Source organism: Ammospiza nelsoni, chromosome 2 (genome assembly GCF_027579445.1).
Source record: "Ammospiza nelsoni isolate bAmmNel1 chromosome 2, bAmmNel1.pri, whole genome shotgun sequence".
NCBI lineage: Eukaryota > Metazoa > Chordata > Aves > Passeriformes > Passerellidae > Ammospiza > Ammospiza nelsoni.
The window spans coordinates 30,518,772-30,536,870 of NC_080634.1; the positions used below are offsets into that span (position 1 = coordinate 30,518,772).

The following is an 18,099-nucleotide window of genomic DNA, read 5'->3' on the forward strand; positions in this document are numbered from 1 at the left end:
CGGCAGGCGGCGGCGGCGCCCTCCTCAGGACAGCGCGGCCCCGAAGGAAAGACTACGGCTCCCGGCAAGCAGCGCGCGCCCCCGTGCAGGCGCGCCTCTCCCGCCACGGGGCACGCCGGGAGTTGTAGTGCGACGGGCGGTGGCGCCGCGCCCGGGAGGGTTTGGGGAGACGGGAGGAGGCGCCCCGTTCCTTCCCCGCCTGAGGGATGGTGGCGGCGGCCGCCCGAGAGTGTCGTGTGTGGGACACGGAGGTGGCGGTAGCTGTGGCGGCAGCTGTGGCGGCGGCTATGGCGCAGCAGCCGCCAATGTCACGGCGATGTTAGGCCCCAACGCGCCGCCCGCCAGCGCCGCCGCCCCGGAGCTCCCAGCCGGGAAGCGCTGGAAGGGGCAGGGATGTTCCCGGGGCTGTTACGGCCCAGGATAGCGCAGCGGGCTGATGGTTCCAGTTTAATTAATGCAGGTCCCCTAGCGGTGGCCTCGGTGCCAGCGCAGACCGCGTCACTGCGGGTGCGGCAAGCAGCGGAGCCATTTCGCTGTGCCACGGGCAATGCCGCGGCCGCCACGGACACAGCGGCGGCCCCGGGCCGGACAGGCTGTTCGTCAGCCACGGTGTACGGTGCGACAGACACGTACATGAGATTGTGTGGCACCAGCGGGCCCGCACACCCTCAGAGGAGCACAGGGTGACGATGGCAGGAGGGGGAGCCCCAGCAGCACCCACCAGGCTGCTTCCTGGCCCATCCCAGGAGCATCAGCCCAATAAAGGCCCATTTCGAGGGGCACAGGAGCACAGTGGCGGGTGGGAACCCAAATGAAGGACTCAGAGAAAGGAACACCCTGTCCAGCCCCATCCCGGGAGCCTCAGCCCCAAAGCACCTTTAGGATTAGGGGTGCAGCTGTCTGCAGGATTGTGTGGGACACAGGATGAGATGCAGGGAGAGAGCGTTGGGGTGTTATGTTTGCCCAATTATCCCATCATAAAAAGGCCAAACAATATTAAAAGTAGTAACAATTTTAATTAAATAGTTTAGAAAATATATAAACAAGGGATAATTTGGTTCAAATAATAGCGCATAAGCAAAAACAACCGCGGGGTATGGAGGGCAGGGTTCAATGACCCTTGCCACTTCACGTACAAGCTTGCCAAGTGAAAGTCACCCCTTATATGCCATGTGTCAATACCATCTCCTCCCATTTTCAGTTCATCATTTTTCTGTCTCCGCCTTCATTACCACCTTTACCACGCATGTGCCACTACTCGGTTTGGTGGTCGCACAAGTCTTTGGGGGTCGTCACTGATGAAGGCCCTGTAGTCTTCTTTGTTGTCCTTTAATTCACCTTTGGGTTACACATGCGCACCAAGCCAGTACAATGTAAGCCAAGACTAACGTATCACTGCATCTGCATATCAAGGCAATAAATCCCTAATAATTAACATTTTCTTGGGACCCAAGCAGGTTCTTGGTCATTTTTAGCAACTGTATCTTCAGCTTCTTTCCTGTGGTCCTTGAAAACATCTGCTGGGAAGGGGGGGTGGGTGGAGCCCCTCCTTTCCCTCTCTTCTTTGGCATTACAACTTTTAGCTATTAACTATTTTATTATTCTCAAATATTAATTAGTGTATCAATATTGATTACTGTTTCAATTTTTATCAGCACAAATCATACCTATTTATCACAGGGGGATTGCACAGGACTCATCAGGGAGTGGTTAGGGCAGGAACCAGGGGTGATCTAGGGCACACAGAGACACAAATATAGCATACAGGAATAAAAAGGGCCAGTCATGTGTCAATGGTTTGTGATGATTTGTCCACGTCCTGCACCTGATCGGCGCAGCCTGTCGGGTCTCCTCATTAAACTCCTTTTGCACTTTGCCCTGCGTGAGGAACTCGTGGTCAGAGCACCACAGGGAGCTGCTGCTGGGGGCTGGAGAGGCTGGGATTGAGGGGCAGCCCCTGGGCACTGCCTGAGCCCAGCTGCTGGAAGGAGACACCCTGTACACGTGTGTAAATACTGCTGTAATACACAGAGGCTCACTGGTGCACCTCTGTCCTCCTCAGCTGGAGCAGAGAGTGGGATGAGGCTGCCACTGCTGAGTGGGAGGGCTCTGTGTGGATGGATGTGTAATCTGTGTCTGTGTGTATTTGCTTAATTAGTGCATATGTGAATGTGTGCATGTGCCTGCTGGGAATACAAACTCTTCTGGCTATTGCTTGGAGATGGGCATGGGGCTGCAGCAGCCTCACCTCTCTCAGGCTACCAGATCTCAGATAATTTTGCCACATCAATAGATACATATATTTGTGTACATACACACACTGGCCTATTTCACGGGGCTTCATATAGAAGCACAGCATTTCTACCCATTGAATTGAGATAAGATAGATTAAAGCAGACAGGCAACAGCTTTCTCCCAAAGCATTTGCACAAAAAAAAAAAAAAGAAAAAGAAAAAGAAAAAAAAAAAAAAAAGGCAAACGCCAGTTCTGCTTTCAGGGATTTCACGTTTCTTGCACCCTACCTAAGCACATCTGTAATGCAGCAGGAGGTCTGGTTACAGTATTGGCTGGCATTCCTGATATACCTTGAATCAAATTAACACAGTTATGGGTGGCAGCAGAGATCTCCAGGTTCTCCTGGTTTTGATGAAAGTCTGGTTTCAGTTGCAACAGAGCTAATGCAATGCAGGTACAAGGATGAATTCCTGTTTCCTGTCTCTCTTCTCTTCTGCTCCCTTCTCCCCAGCAAGTACATATTTTCAGACACAGTGAACTATGTTCATTCTGCATGTCTTGTGATAACCTACCCTTAACAGCCACCACAGATGACTCCTTTTTGGATCACAGTCATCACCTGCAGGCAAGGATTTGCAAAACTTGTGTGGGGTGAGGCTGTGAGGCAGCCTACCAGAAAGAGAGGCAGGTCCAGGCTGTCTAGGTCTGTGTGGTCACAGAGCAAGGCATGGAAACAGCAAAAAGCACCACCAGAGTTCCAGCTGTCTGAAAACAGAGATACCTGAGACCAGGCTGACATCAGGTGCAGGTAAAATTAAGATAGAAGGTAGCTTCATTTCTGACAACAACTTCTGAAGCCCTGAGAGTTTTTGTAATCTGAGTTAATTCAACTGGAGGGAATTTACTCTTAAACCAATACACAATTTTGAGCAGAATTTTTCTTCCTGCAAAAGCGAGGCACACCCTTCAGCATGTTTTTAAACACAGCCTTAAAAGATGACAACAACAGTGAAGGCTGACAAATGACCCTGAGCTGGGGGAGGAAGAGTGGAAGTGGACAGAGTAAACAGATCAGCCATCATGCTGTGATTGGGTTAAATTTGAGTTTAGGCAAAATACCCCTGGCTCTTGTTTTCCCCAGTGCAATGGGATGCCAGAAAATGGTATCACGATAATGCAGCCCTTTCTAAAAAAGGCCACGGAGCCAGACTGCTGACCATATTTAGCTCTACTAAGTTGCAATTGGCACCAGCAAGCCTTGGTTGTCACCCACTGACATTTTGTTCAGCCCTAAAAATGAAAACAGTTGCCTGCAATGTTTCAAGCCATGAGAGTCACTGAGGACTCACAGATGGGAAAGAGAAAGATAAGGCAAAGTATCAAGTTCATCATGATTTAGGATCTCAAGGCCACCACAGCCAAAAGGGTTGTTCTTGAGAGGTGGCAGCAAACAGGAGCAGGGTCACAAGGGATGTCTGCAGCCACATGGGGTGAGCACCCACCAGGGAGGAGCAGCACCCGCCCCATCTGCACCCCTGAACCTCACTGGCATGGAGGACCTGTCCATACTCCCCATCAGTACGAGGTGCTCACCATGGGAGTCACTGTGAAATGCTTTGATGAGTCCGTGCCTGCAGTAAAGCTTGACTGCTCTCCTTTGCTTTGCCAGGTTTGGCTGAGGAAGGGTGGTCTGGGAGCTGTACCCTCAGGCTTACTCTTGGTGGTTGTTGGGTCCTTTACACTGTGCAGTGGAGAGATTGAAGCTTGGGAGTCTCCTGGGGGTCCCCAGGAGGAGGGCAGGCACCTTTGCCCAGCTGCTCAAGTCTGGGCCATCCCCACTTTCCTCTCCTTGTGTCCACCCTGCCTGGACAGATCAGAAAACCACCATTGCTGTCTGTGCCAGCTGCTGTATCCAGGGACAATGGGAACTGGGTGACAATTCCAACTGCAGAAACCACAAACTGGTGTGAGCACTGAGGGGAGTTAGGTTGTCAAAGGCAAACCTCCATCAGAGAGCAGCAGGGAGCTGACACAGGGCTGGGGAAGGGGTTTGATCTTTTCCTCTCATGCAGGGAACACGGGGTGCTGTTGGTTCTGCCTCTCCCCTTGTCTGCAAAGCATCACTCCGGGAGTGACAGAGTTAACAAATACAGTGGAGGAGACAGCTCTGTAAGCTGAGCTACGTGGTCACATGCACAGGTTTTATTTTTAACATCCCAAAACTACTTGATGTTTCTGCCTGGGCTTGCTCCGTGTCCTTCTGTTCTCTTTCTTTGTGTGCAGTTCTCCCTCACTCACCTCACTTCAGCCCAGCTGAGCACAACCAGGAGAGAAGTGTTTGGTACGTGCACAGGGACTCTATGATCAAGGTAAGGCTTTGTAAATAGAGTTGGAGGGTTTTTTGGACAAACCTGAATGGAATGTAATGGTTACTATAGCAAGCTATGAAAATCAAGACATCTTCAAAACAGCCTTAGTAATTAAGATGAAATAGAATAATCATGAGATGTCTTAAATGACACTCTAAAACAGAGGCAGCTGGTAACTGTGAGCACTTCTGTGACATACTACTCTAAAAAAAACCCCTCCATAATATATTCAGTGAATTAGCTGTAGTTTGCTGCACTCTATGCAGGATTTAAAAAAACCTAAAATGCTGATTGTAAGATGGGAGCTTCAGCAGCAGATCAGATGATAAATCAAAAATTCAATTTCTGTTATTTTCAGGAAATTTTCAGAGAATACAAGAAGATACAGTAAGGGTCAGAGGAAAGGCAAGAGCAATCTCATGGCAAAAGTGCTGATACTTAAAATTAAATGAGTTTTGTAGATTGAGACTAAATTTTATGTTGAAAATCTAGACTGAATGAATGATGGAGTAAGAATTGCAAGAGTTAAAGGTACTACTGTACCATTTAGTCTTGTGACTGCTTAGCAATTTTTATTAATTAATCTCTTTCATTTTTATTTTATGACTTAGATCTTAACCAGTAGCTCTGAGTTTCTTTATACTGGGCACCTTTCAGAAAAGTATTTTAGTGAGATTGTTACCAGAGCATAAAATAGAACCCGAGCCCAAAGAGAAAAAAAAACATGGTTTGGACCATTACCCTCCTTTTATTTTTTTCCCCCTTGGACTGCAACCAAACTGGACCTATTCTTTTAAAGCACTTGTTGAACTCAAACCAAGACCAAACCCATTTCCTAGTTACCAATACAAAGTGAAATTTTGCTTGACTGTGTCTACCAAGGACAGCCCAGGGATCCCCGACAGGTCTGAGGAGCAGCAGAGCAGCTCCATGTCACAGCCTGCAGATCTGCCTGTCTCCCACAGGACTCCCCAGCAAGCCCAGCACATGATGCTGATGCTGAGCTATCCTGCACTATGCCACCAGCCCAGGGGACCATTTCAGCACCTGGAATTTTGGGTGGGATTCTCTCAGATGAGCTATGGCTACATTGCACCAGGTAGGGAGGAGCAAGAAACATTGCTGATCCAGGTGTTTTAGTGGGGAGTGCAGTGCAGGGTTCCAACCAGCAATGCCCTGTGTTACCTGTGCCTCACTGCTCTGGAGTCTCCCTGCTCCTCCTGTAACTGCTTTAGTGCATTTCACCAGACAGAAATTGCACAAGCAAATTTTGGTGCCACTTTACTGCCTGTGTGCAGCACAGATTTTCCAGGCAAGGGGGAGGCCTGATGGTGCAACAGCTTCTCTTGATCTCCATGGTCCTGCATGTCAGGTGTAGGGAGCTGAGGAGAAGCTGATGTGCTGTTCTGAGAACGTGAGCAAGAGGCATGCTGAAGAAGAAAGGCAAAGAACATGAACTGAAGTCCTTACCCAACTGCTGCACTATACTGTGTATTTATTTTTTCAATATAAAGCAATTCCAACCTGTTCAGCAACTCTAAAACAGTGTTTATTGCCATGAAACACCACAGCCTCATCCACATCATCCCCAGGCAGGAAATACAGGCAGCAGCTCCCTAATTGTCACAGCTTCATCCTTCCATTGTTGGGCTTATCCAACAAGTCAGTTGTTTCACAGAAAATCTTAATCCTCATGTCTTATGCTAAGGACTTAAAGTTCACCATTGCTCTGGAATCAAAGTGCCCCTGTAAAATCCAAGTGAACTTGTTCAAGGTCACCTCAAAAGCAGGTCTTGTTTATGCTCACTATTAGTGTTATTGATGAAGGTTTCATCTGCACCTTTAATTCTCCCTTTCCACCTGCCCTGAGCCGTACCATACTCACAACCTGCCTCATTTAAAGCTTGGCTGGCAGTGAGTATTGTACAAGGTCAGTCTGAAATGGCAACTGCAGAGCAGGAGTGCCATCAAGAACAGTGACCCACTGTGCTGAGTGCCAAGGGGGTCACCCAAGCTGTAGCTGACCCTGCTGTGGGTGTTGAGGTGTGGAGTTCGACTTATTTAGAGATCCCCACGACTCCAGGTGGCATTCTTGGATTTGCTTTTTATTTTGTGTCTAAGGAGAGGACTTAAGAAAACTTGGGCTCCTGGGATTCATGAACAAATGCAATGCACTATGGTTTCCAATGGCATAGTGATTCTGTTCTCACCTCTAAGAAATAAAAATATCTATTTAGCAAAAAGGGACCCAAGCCTGATTTTTTGACAGGATTGATAAGCAAGTAGTGATTGAGGAAGAGCAGTGCATGAAAGGAAAAGAAAATCACTAGTTAAAGAAGACTTACTTGGTGTCCTAGAAAATGTGATTCTATAGCTGGCTCTGCCAAAGTTTTTGTGCAGGAGGCATGCAACTGCAAGTGAAACATAAAAACCTGAGCATCTCTATGCTTGGCATTTTTGTCTGGCATTTACATATTTGTATAAAATACCATATTTAATTCTATATATTTTTATCTTTCTAAACTTTATTTCTACATCTGCCAAATAGAAGCAATAGTATTTTTCAACCTCAAGTGCTTCTCTAGTATTGCAAAGATAAATTCATTATTGTGAAAACGATCAGATCTAAGATAGTAAATATACTGACATGAAAATTCTTATATGGTAAGACAATTCCCCTCAAGATTTCAGTATAATAAAGATGAGATAAATGCTATATACTGGGTAACAAGAGTTAAAAGAAATAGAGAACATTGCCCATCTGCCCCATACACTTCACCAAAAGTATTCACATTCCTTCTGTTGAAACATTATATATAACTTCAGCATTCTTGGCTCCAGCATTTGGATGTGAACTTTTGTGAGATTTTTTTTAGGAGTTTGTTATCATGTTGTAAAATTTAGAAATTTTGCAATCTCATCTCAGAGGCACTCTTTAGGGTCATTATCTGGGTTTCTGGTGGCCCCTTTGGATATTTCTTCAAACTGGGAGGTATCTCTTGATTCTGTGCAAAGAGCTCAGGTACAATGTATGACCTTAGTATGTCAAATGGTCAATCACATGTCAAATGAGAAAATACTTGTATTATTTTGGCTCATTGACTGCAAATTAATTAAATGTCTCCTGAAAATAAATTTTAATTGGTTTATAAACTGTAAGTTATTATCACTGAACAGGCCCACTCCAGACACAGACGTAGCTGCAGTTAAAATAGCAGCTGTATATTTTTAAACCTTACTTGATTTGCTGTCATTATGGTCTAAAAATATTTACCAAAGTGGACAGACTATGGACTGTTATGTGCATTCTTTCCTTACACAGTAGCTTGAACATGATTGAAGTAATCATTTCTGGTTTGTTTGGATTTTTTTTTTCCTAACCCAGACCTGGAGAAATTTTGCAAGTTGCAAGGAATCAAGAAGTGTACAAGTTTAGAGAAATGTTTTGTCACTTGACTTCTCTGTGTGTCACCTGCCTCTGGAAGTTACGTATCAAACCTACTGAGGCAAAATTTGTAAACTTTTTGCTGAGTGTTTTGAGTTTGTAGTTTGTGTACTTGCAATAATACCATCAACTAAACCACAGCCAACTAAATTATCAATTAAAATACAGAGCTCCTAATTACTGGCATGTCAGAATAGAAGAAGCATTCAAACCCTGATAAATATCAGAAAGAAACACTCTGTCCCTTCTTCCTGTCCTCTATGTTCACAGATTTGACAATGAGAAGAGAGGAATAGATATCTTTTGTCTGAAAAGAACAGCATATACAAGTTAGAGATGAGGTAAACTAAACTAAAAAAATGCCTGAATAACGAGGAAGACTGGTTCTGCATCTGAATGCTGTGATAGGGTCACTTGTCATAAATAAAGCATGTATTTTCTTTCTCTTCACATGATTTGGACAGGGTTTATTTCAGCATACAGCAATGTGAAAGCAAGCTTCTCTGCCATCAGTCCTTTCTGTGTTTTGGAGAACAAGAAGGCCTATGCCTCTAATGTAGGGGTTTTTTTTAATCAACTATTTCTCCCCAAGAGTTACTTTTGCAGTGGAAAGTATTGTTCACACAGTCATGTTTTTATTGCAGTGTAATGTACCCAGCCTTTCCTCTGACCTTATGCAAGTCATGGCTGGGACTATTTTTAGAGATTATATTTGCAGCAAAATGCTACAAGAATGAGAGCAGCAAGGATGCCACCAGTGTGAAATAAATCCATCTGTATCTCCTGCTTCTCTGAACTGCATAAAAGTAGATGTAACTAAGCAGCCTAAAGCAGGACAGGTGCCACCCCAAACCACATGTATTTAAGGGCTTGGTGTGGTTGAGGTCACCCTGGCTAGCACACTGGTGTCACCTCTGTGCAGAAGCCAGCATTTCCTAAGGCAAGGCAGGGATGTTATAATGGGAAGTCACAATGTTTTATTTTCTGCCTTGCTGTCTTGAGCTCTTTCCTTGGAAAGGCGATGGTACCTTATACTTGAGAGTTCAAGTTTGTCTCTGAGTAAAGTGACCACCAAGGGTGTGTGCTCCTTTACTCTGCAGGGCCAAGAGGGAATGGGGTTGATTCATTAGGAGGGTAAGCAGGTATTGATCAGCACTGGAAATTGCAAAAGATGGAACAAAGTTGTGTTGAGCAATTAATGCACATCTAATTTTCAAATGTGAGTGTTGGTATTTAGTGCAGAGACCCACAAGCATTGCTTTTCCTAGATGTCTTTCCTTCTCCAGTATTGTTCATGATTTCCATGCCAGGGTGTAAAGATCTGAAAGATATGAAGTTAAGAGAACACCTTCAAGAAAGAGAGAGGAAGTTCTTCATGTAAAATCTCTTCCCCCAAGCCTGAGCCCACTTCCTCTGCAGCTCACCTCTCCCCAGAGCTAGGTCACTTAACCCTGGGTTTGCAAACACTACTTTTCTTGAACTTTATTTTCTTGACTTTGGAAAAATAATACAAAGTTTAAACTATTTTACTACCAATTCCTGTCTTTTCTCAGAGCCTAGTGAGAGTCTACTGGGCCTGTGGTAGTTCTTACTGCATGAAATGGCAGGGGAGGAGGAAGATTTGTCAAATTTTTTTCCTATTTTCACATAAAAAAGAAAAGCACCCTGGGTCCTGTTTGAAAACAAAACTCAAGTTCCTCCTTATTGTTAGCTTCTTTCTTTCCACAAAGATTCACAGTAATTCCAGAACCAGGCTGGAAAGCAGCTCCTATAGTAAGGAGCAGGAAGTCAAAAGCTGGGATGTTTCTACTAGCAGCAGGTCTTCTATGGGCCAAGTTACTGATAGCAGTTGAAGGTATCCAGGGAAGTAGTGTCTGAGCAGCCTCTAGTTCTGTAAGGCAACAATTGGAGTGTGAGGGTAAATCAGGAAAGCAGAGTAAAGGCCAAGGAAACTAGCTCTTACTCAGGCTGTTTTCCACACTGGAATAATCCTGAAGATAATTCTCACTCTTGACCTTGGTGGTGTAGAGCAAAGGAAGGTTCACTGTGCAACATTCATGTCTTTGTGGGGAGATGAGAAGAGGCCTAGGCCAAATGTAGAGAAGAAAAAGGAATGTCATTTTTCCTGCTCAGTGTTGAGGAAGTGGGATGCTCCTTCACTGTGCCCCTAGGAGTCTTGATTTCAGCAGCCTGGTGAAATGCTGGGACAGAAAACAGCTCATACCCTGGCTGCCTGAGCTAAGGAGTAAAGACCTTGTGTGTGTCTGTGCTCTACCAGGCCAGGCTGTACCGTGGGGCTCAGAGGTGATAAGTGACTGCATGGAGCTGGCAGTCACTTTCTCACAGCCTCATCCCCACCAGAAGTGCATGTTCACGCCTCATGTGTGGAAATCAGCTGTGGTCATGGAGGGTCTGTGGCTCTCCTCATTCCTTCAGACAATAACTCTTGTCTCTTTGTCTTTGCCACTCACAGCACCGGGCCCAGAAAACTCCCCCTGGGCAACACAGGCACTGTGAGCGATGTTTCAGCCGGCACTGCCGCGCACCCATTGAGATCTCCGTGTCCTGCATGGTGATCAGCTGCCACCTCCACTGCGGGGCCACCTTCCACATGTGCAAGGAGGAGGAGCACAAATTGCTCTGCCCTTTGGAGCAGGTGTCCTGCCTCAACTCAGCCTATGGCTGCCCTTTCTCCATGGCCCGCTTCAAGCTGGGGAAGCACCTCCAGGTCTGCCCAGCCAGCGTTGTCTGCTGCTCGATGGAGTGGAACCGCTGGCCAAACGTGGATTCAGACACAACGCTGCACAAGAATATCATGAAAGAGACCTTGACTGAAGAGTGTCTGGACACAGCTTTGGCACTCAGAGACCAGAAGATACTTTTCAGGGCTTTGAAAGTAGCTGAATTATTTCCAGAGTGGAGGAAAAAGGATGAACTGGAAGAATTAATGGATCAGGCCATGGGTGGGGAAGCAGGTGCTGTGGGAGGAGCTGCCTGTGGTTCCCAAGAGGGCAATGACCAGTGTGAGCTTAGCCAACGTGAGCGGGAAGATTTGGCAAAGGACAAAGAGGGAATGGATCTGGGGAGTTACAAAACATGGGAGAACATTTTCAGCAAAGAGCTTCTGGCTTGCCAGGTAACAGGCTCAGCAACCAGCACAGGACAAAAGACGGAGGAGGCTTCCAAAAAGACAGCAGCAGCTTCTCATGCTGCCAGCTCCGCAGAGAAGGCAAAGGAAGGACCTGATGTTGCAGAAGCAGGAAAGGGCCAAAAGTCTGAACAAGTAACACCGAGTAGAGAACTGAATGGACTGGCTCCCTGGCAAGAAGGGGTCCTGGAGAGGCTGAAGAAGGAAGTCGGTGTGGCGGATTACAACATGTATCTGGTCCATCACGGGGGAATGCTCATCCGCTTTGGCCAGATGGCTGCTTGCACTCCCAGAGAAAAAGATTTTGTCTATGGGAACTTGGAAGCCCAGGAGGTGAAGACGGTCTACACCTTCAAAGTGCCAGTGAGTTACTGTGGCAAAAGAGCACGACTAGGAGATGCACTGGGCCACAAGATGCCAACTTCAGACAAGTCAGTGGATACCTCAGAACTGGGAATAAACATAGAAGATCTACCTAAGACAAATATAGTCAAAGCCACACTGCTATGTGCTCTGGAGAAAGAGCTGAAAGGCCATGAGATCTCTGAAGCAAGAGGTATCGATGGACTCTTTGTGGATTTTGCGACACAGACATACAGCTTTCCTTTGGAGCCCTTCTCCTCCAGTGCAGTTCTAGCAGATATTCTGGATGAAAACAGCCCACCAGAGCTGCACATGGAGCTCTACACTGAATGTGTAACCAGAAGACACAACAAAAGCAGTTCAGCTTTCACGTTCACTTGCAGTCATTTCTTTAGGAGGGATGAGTTCCCATTCCACTTCAAGAATGTGCATGCTGATATCCAGTCGTGCCTGGACGGATGGTTCCAGCACCGCTGCCCACTGGCCTACTTGGGATGTCCTTTTGTCCAAAATCACTTCCGCCCCGAGGGACTTAAGGCCAAGGTTATTTACAGCAAGCCTCTCAAGACATTTGCTATTAAGCCAGAGGTGGACACCCTTCTTGCTGAACCGGGCAAGTGCAACTTCATAGTGGATAGTCGAGGGAGAAGCAAGGACTTGCTGAGCAGCCTCCCAGTGGAAGTGCTCAAGTACATTGCAGGATTCCTGGACAGCTTCAGTTTATCTCAGCTATCACAAGTGTCGGTGCTCATGAGGGACATCTGTGCCACTCTTCTTCAAGAGAGGGGAATGGTCCTGCTGGTCTGGGAGAAAAAAAGATATTCCCACGGTGGTGCTTCTTGGAGAGCTCGCAAAAAGGCAAGTGACTGTGACACTGGGAAAAAGAGTCATGAGTTCTCTTCAGATAAAACATGGGAATGACAAGAAAAGCTGCATCTAAACATGCAGATGTGGGGAAGGTTCACGAGGTTGTGAATTTGCACAGGGGTTTGTTGTCAGGGCCCAGGGCTGTAGGGTGCAGTACATCTAACAAAAGGATGAAGGTGTAACTAGACATTTTCTGAAAGTCCCCACCCAAGCTCATCTTGGGTAACCCCTTTGCATGTTCACCATTTCTAGGCACTGAGAACTAAGAATTCCTGATATTTAAGTACTACCGTCCCCATTAAAAATGGCAGGTGATAACTAAAGCAGCAAAACCAGCAAGTACGAGATACATAACAATACAGATCCCTTTTTTCACTTGCTATGCCAGCTCTGCACCATCAGACGATCATTGCAGTGTCCAGAGTGAGTAATGCACACCCACTGTAAGCATAGACAGGCATTTAAAATGCTCATTTTCTCTCCCCCATTCCTGTCCCTTCTCTTGCATTAGGTCTGGCAGTTCAGCAGCCTGTTCTCCAGAGTTCACAACTGGCAGCGCAGCGATGTCCCGAGCATGTCGGAGCACCTGAGGAATTGTCCCTTCTACCAGGCGGAGCACAGGACAGACCCCGTGCTGCTGACGGGCATGAGCGAGTCTCGGGAGCAGACTCGAAAGACTTTGGTCTCTACTTTCAAGCACAGAGTCTGAACAAGTTGCTTCCCCTCTGCCATGCTCCCTTCAGGGCTCTGAGATGAAGATTTGGGGATTCAGGTGTAGAGACTGTTGCTTCCAGCTCTCCTTTGGACATACAAAATTGGTTTCTCCCCAGCTGCATTTGAAACCTCTGCATTTTTTTTCCCTGCATTAATTTGTTAAAGCTTCGACCACTGCTTACTAACTTCACATGCTTTCTGTTTTCTGTTCCTGGTTTAATACAGCATCCTGAAGAAAGCAATGAGGATCTTTTTTGAAAACAGCATTTTTACATCCTTGAAGGTAGGCTGCTGCTCCTTTACCATGTGCCTGAGATAAGCAAGAGCAGTTAATGTACTTAGCTCAAATAAATCTGAAACGCCTTAGTTTTGTCTGGAAAGCCAAGCTCTTGGAGCACAAGTAGATGCCCTCCTGCCTGGCAGACCTAGGGACTGCTAACCTGCTCTGAGACATGGGCAGAAGAAAAGGACGCCCCAAAATTACATTAATTAATTAGAACTCTAGTGACAACTTGGGAATTCACTGCACAGCCACAGACCATCATTTAGGACCCTGACTAAGGCAAGCACACCTAGTTGAGTGCAAGCCTAAAGCTGAGCTCATAGGAGCATTCAAACCAAACCAAAGCAAGCACGCTTGTTCTTTGTTAGAAGTAACCAAGTGGCAAATAATTTCGGAGACTCAATTGACTTTTTATATTTTAAGGTAACAACTTTCTGTGTTTTATCTGAAAATTTATTAAAGCCATTAAAGAATATTTGAAGTCATTTTCAGAACACCTTACCAACTCAGTTTTGCAGTTGTAAACTGCAAGTTCTAATTGTAAGCAACTGAGCGCAGGAAGTCAAAGAAATAATATTCTTTTCCATAAAAGAAAAGTAATTCAGTAACCCATTCAGTAACTGTATGGATAATGTTTGCTTCAGATGAATGGCCTAGAGCATAGAATCTTTTTTTACAGAGCAGAAAAGTGATTAGAATTTGGTTTATCTTCTAATAAATACACTAACTTAAACCAGAATGGGCTTGTTGAGGCAACAGATGAGAGAGAACAGGCATGTTACCAGCAGTTACACTCCTTGAAACCATTCCAGTGGTGCTAGTCAGAAATGCCATGGATGTGATGGTGGGTGAGATTCCTCTGGAACAGCCATAAATTTATTTGTCATCTTAGGACAGTCTCCAGCCACGGCACAGCCACAGGGTTCTGACTCACCCCCTTTCTTTTTCGAGTTCTTAGCCAGAAGTGTGAGCTCAGGACTGAGGTCTGGCTTTCATCTCTCTGTCTCGGGCAGGAGAACCTTGCTGGGAGCTGGGATGTTTGCTGGCCTGGACCACTGCTCCTCTCACCTGGGCTGGCCAGGTGCAAGCTGGCTCAGGCAGGTGGATGGAAATGTGCTGCCCTTGCCATCCATGACCTGGTGCAGATGTGGGATGAGGTGGCCATGCAAGAAGGAGCCCTCTCTTATCCAGAGAGGTTTCTGATGCACCTGAGCTGAGTGCTTGGTAACCAAAGGCATGAATTGCATGGTGACCCAAACCACCCTGAGTGCAGCTCAGCCTTGCCTACACTTGCAGCTTAAGTGCTCCCTGTGAGATTTTTAACCATATGAGGATGTTTTTCATCTCCAGACACACACCCTCAGGAGCACACAGTCTGAGCTGTGAGGACAGTGGAATGGTCCCAGGAACAGGAAAAGCAGCACTTTGTTTTTCTTTTTCTTTTCCTTTTTTCTTCTTTTTCTTTTTCTTTTTTCTTCTTTTTCTTTTTCTTTTTCTTTTTCTTTTTTTTTCTTTTTCTTTTTCTTTTTCTTTTTCTTTTTCTTTTTCTTTTTCTTTTTCTTTTTCTTTTTCTTTTTCTTTTTCTTTTTCTTTTTCTTTTTCTTTTTTTCTCTTTTTCTTTTTTCTTCTTTTTTTAATGCTACTCTATTTTCTGCCCCTAGAGATCCTTTCTGGGAAGTCTCATAATGCTTTAGACACGAAAATAAACTTCTCTGCACAGATATCCTGAAGAAAACACAAGTAGCATCCCAGGTTTATAAAGAGGAAATGGAAGGAAATGAGCACAGGGAACCTAAGCTGGGCCAGGAGCAGTTAGAACCACTCTGATCCTTCATCCTGAGGCTTAAGCCACTGCACAAAAACAAACTGGCCATCCATTAAAGCTGCTTACAAAAACTCACCTGCCCTCAAAACATTCCATAACATGAGCTGCCCAATATTATCTCCTTGTTTTACCTAGCAAAGTTGACAGATATTAAAACATACAGCCAGAATTCCTAGACTTCCTATATCTCTAGGAATTCCTGAGAGAATTCCTGGGTCTCAACATCAGGGCCTCATTCTTCATTTACCATATTTCTGATTTTGAAAGATGCTGAGCACCCAACTGTAGCTGCAGACCACAATGTCTGCAAATGCATGTCCAAAACTTGGGTGCCAGAATCTATGCTGGGTGCTTGAAAATGGAGCCACTTACTTTTATGGACAATTTGGGGAGATGGAAGAAAGGTTGCTTAAATAATAAGGTCTCAGAGTAAGTCAGTGTTCAAGGCTGGCAGGAGACCATGAAAAATTTCAGCCTGTGAACAATCTCTCACATGATCAGCTGTAAAGTGCTGTGGCTGCCCTGAAATTTTGGCCTATGTTAGGTGTGAATTTGGCTCATTTTACCTTTAGTGACAGTGTCACCAGCACTGCTGCCATTCTGCTCCTGGCTGCCTTCTGTCAGTTCAGGGGATTTTGTTCTTGTCACTCCCTGCTCCTGGAGATGGCAAACTTCAGTTCCAGCCTTATTAAAATGGATCCTGCTTATTCCCTCCACAGAGGGTGCATGAGTCAGCCTTCAGGGGGATGCAACCTTTGGAAATGCAATGGTTGAGGTCAGAGTTAGGAATATTGCAACCTCTACCTCATGGGATCAGCCAGGGTGTGCATAGAACATCCAGGAGACTGGATCATTTCCCTTCTGGCTCATTTCCCTTCTTCCCTACAGGGCATTCTGGAGAGACACAGAGTGCTCATTCATAGAGAGACATATTTGCTCCTGTGAATATATAGGTGTATTTCTGAAAAGCTGTACATTTGATTAAGTAACCTTCAGCATATCCAGTCAAAGCTGAAAATCCACAGGCAAAATCTTCAGGTTAGTCTGGTCAACCTGATCTGGGAGAGGCAAAGCTGTACAAGGAAGGGGACATCACCCTTGCATTTCTGCACACCCACCTGGCCAATGTCAGCAGGGAGCTGCTTCTCACTTCATCCCAGCCTTACCAGGGGTGGAGAGCTGTGGGCTGGTGTCAGATGCAGTTTTATTCATCTCAGGGTCATGCCAAGCCAGCTCAGTGTTGGTGGTCCTGCCATTAGCAGAGTCAGCAGAAGATTTAGGAGCTGGAAGGAACTGAATTTTCCTGCACTGTGTGTCTTGGTGAGCACAAAGCTGGCTTATTGAAAAGGTGAGAGGCTTCAGTTTGGGTTAAGCAAGTCCTTAGCTCCTGGTCTGAGTTTGTAATTTGTCAAAGGAAACTTTGGTTAAATCTCAGCTTGAGTAATTTGATTAGAAGAAACTGAGCATGTGGTGTCTTTCAAAATAGTCTATTGTTTTGGCAGGGTCTGAACTGGAAAAAGGGATGTAATTCCAGCAGAGCATTGAGGTTGCTCTCAGTCCAGCCCCCACACTCTGGATCTTCATGACTTTGATCTTGTTTGTGCTGTCCTCAAGTCCTGTGAAGTGCAAGAGCAATACTCCACACGCTCCAGGCTGATGTGTCTTGCAGTGTTTCCTCTCACTGGAAAATTGGAAGTGAAATGAAGGCATCGTGGATATCAGAAAGGTCAGAGCAGGGCAAAAACCTCATGGCAAGAGAAGACAGGAACCAGAAAAGGTACTGGGTTTGGATAGAGAGAGCTGCCTCTTTGTAGGTGGTGTGAGGAGAGGCAGAGGAGACAGGTGAAAGGGCACAGGAATGAAAGGAGTTGGGATGTGCTGCCAAAACCAGAGGTTTTCTGGATAGAAGCATTTCCTTGAGAAAGACTCTGGAAGTTCCCAACTGGTGCAATACAGTAATAACATGGGGCAGAAGATCATTTTTAAGGGGTGAAAGGGCAAGTGACCTGCTGACATGTATCCTAAGTCTGGGCTGAGGGAAGGAATTTTCTGATGGACCTCCAACTCCCAAAACTGAGAGAGCACAGATAAGGTGAAGTTTATCTGAACAGTGCCTGTTATTTTGTGAAACTCTGTAACTCCTTGTTGCATTCTTTGGAATAAAAATTATTATGGTATAAAAGAATCCATTCAAATTCAGGTCTTAGTTTGTTTTCTTGACTTCATCACATAAATGTATGTTTTGCCTTCAAATGAGGTGTGGCAGTTCCTGTACTCTCATATTCATTATGCTCCTGTCCTCTGCTCTGCTCTTCACTATAATTTTCTTGGTTGAAGACTTTTATTTATATATGTTTAATATTTATTTAATTTTAACAAATATTTTTAGGTTTGTCTCATCTTCTTTGCACAGCCACTTTCTCCTTCCTGGTTCAGTTATTTACTTAAATGAAAAACTATATCTTCTTTTAAAAATCCATTTTCCAGATTGATGCCACATTATATCTACAAACATATGAAGAAAATTTTTCTCCTTACCCTTCACCTTGTGGCTGTTCATCCAGGTAGCTACAGAGGGGCTTTTTCTTCTTTGCTTTGCATGTTCCAGAGACACTGCACATCTCTGTCAGAAATTCTGAGCATCTTTCACATGCAGTTTCCTTACCACTGCATTCCACATTAAGAGTCTCAAATTCCTTGGCGTTTAATTTTTTTTGAAACAAAACGTGCATAAGCAGTGCAGGCTTATTCTTATTTATCTTCCCACTGAATTTATATGTAAGGAAATTATGATCACACACTCCAAATTTATTTTTGATGGCCACCTGCTCTATGACTTAATTGCTATTT

The 18,099-nt window shown here is 45.3% G+C and overlaps 1 protein-coding gene across 1 annotated transcript; it reads left to right on the forward strand.

Moving 5' to 3' along the window:
- The first annotated feature begins 4,495 nt into the window (after positions 1–4,495).
- FBXO40 (F-box protein 40) lies at positions 4,496–17,444 on the forward strand. Its single transcript, XM_059492543.1, has 4 exons — positions 4,496–4,604; positions 10,523–12,418; positions 12,939–13,424; positions 16,752–17,444. The coding sequence occupies exons 1-3, from the start codon at positions 4,596–4,598 to the stop codon at positions 13,134–13,136; spliced, it is 2,103 nt and encodes a 700-aa protein (XP_059348526.1). The 5' UTR covers positions 4,496–4,595; the 3' UTR covers positions 13,137–13,424; positions 16,752–17,444.
- The last annotated feature ends 655 nt before the right edge of the window (positions 17,445–18,099 follow it).

Excerpts from the sequence above, each read along its gene's own strand:
- FBXO40 (XM_059492543.1), top strand. Across the intron at positions 12,419-12,938 it reads CTTGGAGAGCTCGCAAAAAG|GTCTGGCAGTTCAGCAGCCT; the intron begins GCAAGTGACTGT and ends CTCTTGCATTAG.